The sequence below is a fragment of the Leiobunum rupestre genome, chromosome 1, assembly GCF_980474605.1.
Source record: "Leiobunum rupestre chromosome 1, qqLeiRupe1.1.hap1, whole genome shotgun sequence".
Taxonomy (NCBI): Eukaryota; Metazoa; Arthropoda; class Arachnida; order Opiliones; family Sclerosomatidae; genus Leiobunum; species Leiobunum rupestre.
The window spans coordinates 89,776,096-89,785,266 of NC_143384.1; the positions used below are offsets into that span (position 1 = coordinate 89,776,096).

The 9,171-nt window shown below is 37.7% G+C and overlaps 1 protein-coding gene across 1 annotated transcript; it reads left to right on the plus strand.

Annotated features, from left to right (window-relative positions):
• Positions 1-359: 359 nt before the first annotated feature.
• LOC149968842 (uncharacterized) lies at positions 360-1,622 on the plus strand. Its single transcript, XM_090156066.1, has one exon. The coding sequence runs from the start codon at positions 360-362 to the stop codon at positions 1,428-1,430; it is 1,071 nt and encodes a 356-aa protein (XP_090012192.1). The 3' UTR covers positions 1,431-1,622.
• Positions 1,623-9,171: the final 7,549 nt, after the last annotated feature.

Sequence of the window (9,171 nt, forward strand, 5' to 3'; positions counted from 1 at the left end):
ACAATATGACCTATTTGATAGTTTCAATTCTTAATTTTATCTTGTAAAGTATCATTCACACAATATAAGTTTCGTTGGTTCTCTTCTTTAGGCTTAACTAATTTAAAACTTTGATTTGTCAGTCATTTCGGAACCACTTTCAACGCGATATAGGAGGATTATTATTCGATTAAACTACACACTCTTTTTCGTGTCATCATTGTGGCTAATTCGACTAACTGGCGCCCAATGATAAAGTTGTTCGTCCGTCCTGATTTATTTTCGCTAATATTTTAATTTTTATTTGTTTTAGGCCTTGATTTAAGCAACACCCGTTCATAAATCCCAAAGAGCCTTTGATTCAGAGTTAAACTGGCAAAATGAGCAGTGGAGAAGGGAAGATGCACAAGTGCTCAGAGTGCGTTTATTCAACGATCTATAAGTGTAATATCATTCACAACAGAATAACTCACACCGGCGAGAAACCCTTCCAGTGTGACCAGTGTAACTTCGCGTCTGCACACATAGGTGCATTGATTAACCACAGAAGAACTCACACGGGCGAGAAACCCTTCCAGTGTGACCAGTGTAACTTCGCGTCTGCACAAAAGGGTGTATTGATGCGCCACAGAAGAACACACACTGGTGAGAAACCCTTCCAGTGTGACCAGTGTAACTACGCGTCTTCAAGAAAGGGCGACTTAATTCGCCACAGTAGAACTCACACGGGCGAGAAACCCTTCCAGTGTGACCAGTGTGACTACGCGTTTACAATTAAGAGTAGTTTGATTAGCCACAGAAGAACTCACACGGGCGAGAAACCCTTCCACTGTGACCAGTGTAACTTCGCGTCTGCACAAAAGGGTGTATTGATTCGCCACAGAAGAACTCACACTGGCGAGAAACCCTTCCAGTGTGACCAGTGTAACTACGCGTCTGCACGAAAGGGGGATTTAATTTGCCACAGTAGAACTCAAACGGGCGAGAAACCCTTCCAGTGTGACCAGTGTAACTACGCGTCTGCACGAAAGGGGGATTTAATTTGCCACAGTAGAACTCACACGGGAGAGAAACCCTTAAAGTGTGACCAGTCTGCTCAGAAGTGGGATTTGTTCAGTTACAAAACAAGACAATCGGGAGAAAATCCCTTTGGTTGTACAAGGGGCGGATATCGGACCAGGCATAAGAAGAGATTACTTCTCCACGAAATAAGACATCACTCTCAGGGGGCAAAGGCCCACAAATGCCCCACTTGCGACCTAAACCTCGCTACCAAGAAAACCCTCCAAGCTCACCGTCGAATTCATGGTCGATCTGGAAACCAAATTGGCGCCTCGAAAAGTCATCACCAAGAAACAATGCGCCAGTCCAAGCCACGTCAATCTGACTCTGATTTTCAAACGGGAAGTAGATATTGTTTGGTTCGACTGCGGCGTTTAACGACGGAATAGATTTAATCTCTCACTGAAAAGCCCCACTGCGCCGACACCGTGAAAACGGAATTTGCCCGACCTGACGCAGACACCACAAACGTCGAGAGAGAAATGGTGTTTGTCAACTGCGTTAAACAAGAGCCTTTTTATGATTTCATCGACCATGTTCTCATTGCGACAGTCGTAAAGAGAGAAGAGTTGGAATATCGCCCAATTGAGGACAATAATGAGAGTCTTCTATAGAACCCAGACACCCCGATCAAGGTCGAGTTCGTTCCCGATGAAGAAAATATTTGTTTTTGATAAAAGACATTTTACATTTGAATATCAATTAAAAAAGGGGCTGAGCAAGCAAATTAATTTTCAAAGCATATTTTTATAAAATTAACGTATGCAAATTAAGTAGTTTGTAGTGTTAGCCAATGCCTCGAAAAAAATATATATTTGGGTAAACCTTCCTTCGTCTCGGAACACATGATTCAGTTGCTCCACCCTCAAATTTCCAACTATTCTATGATCCATTGACGTGTCATTTAGTTCAGCAAAGAACCGAGGGAGGGCGTCAAATTTGCGTGTTTTTCCTCATGCCTTCCAGTTATAGACCCGCGTTAGCTCCCGAATGCTAACCTGCTTAACAAACAAAGATTAATTTGAACCACATGAAATACCCACGACCACGCTTCATAACAAACAGGCGATGCCGTAAAAGGAATTTCGAAAGTATCGACCTAACTGCAGAAGACAATACACAGTTCCAATGTCGAAGATCAAATATTCGGAAACAGATGGCGCTTGTATTCTGAATCTTGGATTTGGAACGAAATTCAAACATCACAATGGTGCGTACACGGGCTGTAAGGTCCCGCGAATTAGCCAGAAATCTCACTTCAAATTAAAAAATTTTAATACAAACGTAAACGTACTTCAAAAATGATCAGCACTTAATAAAAATATGATTTTCAAACAAGTCGGTGTTAATTTAAAGTCTAAAATCACAAGGAATTACTAAAATGGGCAAAGGCCCAACTTGTGGCCCCTTTAGCGCCAAAATGAATACTGGGCTATTGAGGATCTGATATGTTCTGTCGATTGACATATCATTGACCCTTCAAGACCTAATTGTTGAAGAGTTACGCAATATTCGGCTTAGTACACAAATTTACCAAAATGCGAATATTTACTAAAAATAAATTTTTAAAAGTGTCATTATTCCACAAAATATAGTTATTAATCATTTTTTACTAAAAGCAGTAAAAAGTGTTAAATAGACCCGTAAGTCTATACTTGTGTATCTGGTTCAGTTTTACGACCAGCGGCGGCGATCGGAAAACATTTCTGCGGGGGCACGGGCCAGTATTTTTTTATCCAAAAAATGCATATACTTAAAACTTAAGGCTAATATAAACTGGCTCTTGACCCAGATTGTTCAAAATTAACGTAAAATATAATGTTTATATTTGGTTGAATTCCACGGGTTCTGCTTTATGGATTTCCTAAAAATAAATTTCAAATTGAAGCTAATTAAACACACGATACAATGACCTTTAAAAGGTCTAGAAATAAAGTATCATAATTTAAATATAACTTGACAAACTTTTATTGAAATGAACAGCATTTTAAGTCTTATGCACAATGTATTATTCTGAGAATCTTGAAACTTCAATTATTTACGTTTGACAACGTTCGTTGTCTATCCATTGCTTTTCGAAGTTTTTTCATATCTTAATTAGTTTTAAAGATATTAAGTATAAGGTTAATTTAAATTAATTTTTGATACTCTTAGAAATATTTCAAAATTAATACATTGAAACGTTCAATAGCTTTTTTTGAGATCTTCACATTGTGATTTCGTTAATGTAGTTTTCCCATAAAACTTAAAATAGGGTAGATTGTATAATTTCGGTCGTTTTTAAATATAAATATTTCATCGACACTATAATAGATGGCGCTGTCTGATTTTAAAAATATTTTCGTATTTTTATTTTAAATTTCATTATTTATTAAATCACACAGCGCGTGTACGAAATTCCCGCTAGACAGCGGCGCGATAATTCGAAAACACAAAAAACATGAATTAATAATTTAAACGCACGAAATTAATAAAAACAACTACAGTACTTAGTAGAAAGAATGCTTAGACACTCTAAAAACACAAATACAGCAATGGCAGTGCTGAAAAAACTAGATACTCAGCTAAAAATAGTGGAGGAAAAATTAGAAACGCTGTCAACTCTTTACGTCACTTCATTTAAAGTTAATTTTTTAAATAATGAAGTTTAAGTAAATAAAATATTTTTTAGGTTTTATATACTAATATCAAGTGTATAATCCACAAAAAATTGGGCGTCTCAAGTTGTATATTTATCCCGCTAGGGGAAACCAAATTCAACCCCGCCCACCCAAAGTGAAAATATTCAATATTTTCAATAAATATGGCATATGAAATATCAAATGAACCCTAATAACATGTAGATCATTAAAATATTTATTAATAAATGTTATGATATGATAGATATCAATAATATGCTAAGATAATTAAGGATTTATATTTCATACTGAATAGATAATTGTTACATAAGTCAATCTTTGATAATATATTATAAGATAAATATTGAAATCGTTCAAATATCTTCATAACTTGTATCACTTTATTACTTCCGACATTATCATTTTCAACATACGCGTTATCGCACTTTTCTTTGTCCGCTCTACACAAGCACACTTCTGTGCAACGCAGACGCGGTGTTTGCGACGGGTACTTGCGAGGCTTACATGATACATCGACCACGGGTACAATTGCATTTGAAGAACTGCAGTACTTCCTCAAGAGCGCAGGGCATGTCGCAGAGTACTGTAGGGAGCTGTTGGCTCGCGTGGCATGCAGGGCTGGCCACCACCCTCCTACGCATTGTAACCCGGCCACCTGAATTAAAGACTTCAAAAGTCGCTTGATGACTTAGGCCTAAGGTGGTGCCTTGGGTATTAGTCTAGCTGATTATTATTATTATTATTAAATATCGTTTTCGAATATCCACCCCCCGTAATTTGTGGCTGGTGGCAAATCAGGGTTCGTAAGATAGTCTCGATACCACTCCATATACTGGAAATGGGCCCTCCGAATAGCGGACATCAGTGCTCCCATGGTTGGAGGAAGCGTCTCTCCTCGAGAATTCTCCTTCGAAAACAGCCACCAGTGAAGCTCTCCAAGACTGGATATCTTTTGATTGGCTTTCGCGTAAACGGATGTCACGAATTTTTCAATTTCTCTAACAATATCGTCGGTTAGGTTTGTTTTACTACCAAGAGACGCTAAAGCTTTACGAACATCGATTTCAGCGACAATAAAGTTGTTCCAAAAAGTAGTCTTAGCTTTGCCTGAAAACCAACCAGTAACGTCGGAAGCCAGGCAATGCGGAAGCCTTCAGTGGGCAAAGCGCGTTAAAAATGGTACTAATATCTACTCTTATAATTTTAGGTCCAGTTCTAATGAATGTTGAGTGTACCGGTAGTTGAGGGTATCTTCGAATTGCCAGAATTAAAACATCCGTGTCCGGTGAAAAAATTGATAGTTCGGTTGCTCCTCTCTTGGAAGCATGTACAGCGTGAAGAATTATTTTGGTATCTGCCTCTTCGTGAAAACTCGCCAATTCCGAACAATCAAAATGCGTCGATAAGGCTTGTTATCTGAACGCGACCACCATATTTTGGTTTCTTCATTTGGCTTCCTCAATCAGATTTTGACTCGAAAAGACGGTGAGCTTGTCTTTGGTTTTGATATTGGCGAGGAATTTTTTAATGGTACTAAGCGCATCTGAGTGTTATCTTCTATCTTGTACCTTATTGATGTAGCTCCTTTTTGCCTTCTAATACGCGTAGCTTTTTTAAGGGAGTTATCGATATAAGTATCGAATACTACCTGAACTTCTGTGAACTGATAAACTGGTAAAGATCCAGTTGCAGAAATATTTCGCTAAGTCGGAGCACGTAATCAAGGTCTTTATATTCATGGACTGGAGTTCGGCCATCCCATCAATTATAGCTACATTAAAGGTACGCTCCGCTTCTAAACGGGGTAATCTTCACTATTTTCGGAAGATTTTGACAAAGAAACGAGAGAATGAAGAACCTTTGCCTTATCGTCGTTGTGGTTCAATGTTCCATCAGCGCCGAATAAGGCTCTCGGTACAATAGTAAGTTCGTACTTGCTTACCACTGATTGCAAGTCCATCCCCGGTCGAGATCGACATAATGTAATTAGACGGGTGAATAGATTTCGATCTTCTTTTAACTCCAAAATGCCCACTTTGGTTTTAACTTTGACTTTCTTCGCTGTTGTACTGAAAATTTGAAGCTTAACGTTGCGAAGAGGGTCCCATAGATTTACATTACCTGGCCTTTGTCGCGTAATTACTCGTGTGAAATTTCATACCCGGTTGTAAAAACTGACCTTGAACCGACCCTTCTTTTCCCATATATTTTCAAAGCATATATCATGTATAGGATTTTTGTTTCCACAATTTGTTTACTTTTGAATAATTTTTTTAAGAGAACGGATATATTCTGCTAAACGTTTTATGTAATCATTTTGTTATAATATGATCTTTTTGGTAAAATACCCTAATTCAGCGTTGTACTACGGGTATTTAGCTTCGGTTTGATACGTTACTTGCCATTTGTTTCGAAAATATTTAATATTTTCAATATGGGTGGGCGGGGTTGAATTTGATTCCCCCTAGCGGGATAAATATACAATTTGAGATGCCTAATTATTTTTGGTCGATTATACACTTAGTATTATTAGCAAGTTAAAACCTAAAAATATTTTAATTTACTTAAACTTGATTAATTAAAAAAATAAACTCTAATTATAAGGATTAGGTGGGCTAGCGCCCCTCTGAGGCACCTCCTGAATTTTCACCATCGATATTCGGATTCAGCTTATTTTTGTGAAGAGAATGACACCTTCCGCTATATTCTACCATTTACGTGCACACGAGAAGGATTTTTTGACATAACAAAACGGACTACTCTGTAAACGATTGAATTCAGGCCCAAATAAAGGCAGTGAGATTATACATTTTTCCCTGATTGCTATTTTTCCTCAATTTTATTTCTGTGGGGGCTCTGCCCTCGTTTGGTTTTCCCTGTGGGGGCTCGAGCCCGAAGGCCCCCACGGGATCGCCGTCACTGTTTAATACAGTAGCTGGCAAAGGCTCCGAAAATAATTCCGCGCATTTTTTTAACTGCAGCTACACAATGCATGTGCATTTTATATTTTGGGTGCACTTGAATGAATGTTAGTAACCCGGATTAAAAAATTGAGAACTGTCTTTGTAATTTCACTCATCTTTTCTTCTCCATATTTTGTACAGACCCTGCAGAATGAGTAGCTGCAGACCCTTCAGAATTAAAACTGTAATGAATTCTTGACTAGATTCATCGTTGGAAGCTGATTATATTATAATGAGGGAGAAACGATCTACGATAATAAGTAGCTAACGACATCTACTTTTTCCCGGAGTCATATCCTGTGTATCCTGTTTTTTCCTTCTATTTCGCAATTTTGGCGCGTGAAAGCGATAGATTCCAACAAAGTATGTTTAATCTTCCTTGATCTTAATCTCAAATAATGGGCAAAGTTTGTGTGTTTCAATCAAATAAAAATTCATCCGAGAAAATAAATAGAGATACAAGTTTGAGAAACATTTTTTACTATATGTACTGTAACATTTCTAACCTGTAAGAAATATGAGCTTGATTTTAAATAAACATTTTTATAAAGTCACTATTGAATTATTTGGTTCTAAACACTTTGGTTTATTAAAATTTACAGTATAAAATCTGAATTTGAACTTTCCGCTTATTTTTTAACGACCCGTATTTTTAAGCCCCAAGAGTGAGACTTTTATCAAGGATCCTATATGTTAGAAGGATAGGTAGCCCTCCGGTCAGCCCGTGTTTTCTAAACGCCGGCAGCGCCGTCGATATTAAGAGAGCCTCTAAACGTGGGACGTCTTGTTTCTATTCCCTCAAGGACAAATTTTGGCGGCGCTTCCTCCATGTTTTGTCCTTGACGGAATCTAAAGACGGATTCTCTATCGCGCATGACCCACCGACGGCGCTGCCATTTTTCGTCCCTAGCCTCGTATCCTTCTAACATATAGGATCCTTGCTTCTATCGGATTTTTGGAAATCGTTAATACCACCCCTTTTTATACGAATATGCCTAGTAACAGAAAAGGCAGTGGCTATACTCATCTAACACTATTACCCAGAACAAGATATTGTGCTAGAATGTTGGACGAGGGGCGTATTAGTACAGCAGGGAAGACCTACCTCTCTAAGGGTCTCGAACTAAACAAAAAAGTGTATAGATGGTTTAAATAAAGACTGATTTATAAAATATGTTCATAAATTAGTTTGAACACAAAACTTCGTTGGTCTGTTTATAAACTATTAAAGCATTGCATGTCCTTTAGATGGTTCCCAGAAAAACCTTTAAATTCTAATATTATAAACTATTTAAGAGAAACCTTTATTATACCATCAATGGTCTTATCCAAGTCGTTTAAGGGTCTCGATCTAAATCAAAACGTGTATAGATATTTTATAAATCAGTCTTTATTTAAACCATATGATCATAAATAAGTTTGAAATCAACACTTCGTTGGTCTAGTAATAAACCATCCTGGCATTTAATGACTGGAAAATGGTTTTATGTGAAACCTCTATATTTGGAAGTGAGCCATTAATGGTCTTTCGTGGCTCTATTTATCGTATTTTAAAAAATTATAAGAGGCTTTAATTAGTCAATTTCTACAAATGGTTTACATTTAAACGTTTCAGTACCGAAAATGGTCTTATTTAAAACATATTAGGGTTTCGATTTTGGACAAAAATTTTAAAACGCAATTTGGTCTTCAATCAAACCTTTGTTTTAACAGTGTACCAACAGAAAATTCTTTTCCGTGAATACAAAATTGGATTCCCCAAACTGCTGCCTTAATCCATTTAGTGCGGACGAAGAAAGGCCATTCTTCTTCGTGTTTGATCCTCCCCATCTATTAAAAACCACCAAAAATGGTTTTTGGTCAAGCGAAGAAACATGCAAAGTTCGTCTGATGCATAAAAATGGTCAGGATATCACTTGGAAGCCAATTAAAGTCCGACCACCCCGTAAACTCCTTTAGTGCGAGAATTCCTCTGTTCATGAGCATGATCAATTGAAATGGTAAAAAATGGACTGTAAGATCTCTAAACCTTAAATATTAGGTTTTTGAAAGTCAGGGCGACATTTGGATGGCTAATCGGAAGTTCGGACATATCCCTCGGGTGAATAGATATCCAAGGGGCATAGTTTGAATGGTCGAGCGCAAACAATCAGGAAGCTTGTTCTGTAAGGGAATCCAGATACCTAGATTTCACTCTTTTAGTGACTGAACGAAAATGATAATGTAGAACAGTCGATCATAAATGGAAATGTGCCAACCGTTTTGCTCTTTCTCGATTCCAATCTTTGCTTCAAGAGCATCCGCATTTCAAAATGATTGACGTAATTTCTGTAAGCTCTGTGTAAAAGGCTGTAGAAAGCGGCAGCTGTAACTTGGTGAGCTCTTCGTGTGCGCGATGGGTAACTCGAAGGAACGAATAAGTGATACCAGAACTTGCAATATTTGCCTTTACAAGGGTCCGAGTCCATCAACTGCAATTGATCCAACCTCCAATAACCTTTAATGCTGCCATCTCAATACGGAATCCA

Bases quoted from the DNA above. Each gene is read 5' to 3' on its own strand.
- LOC149968842 (XM_090156066.1), top strand. From the start codon at position 360: ATGAGCAGTGGAGAAGGGAAGATGCACAAGTGCTCAGAGTGCGTTTAT.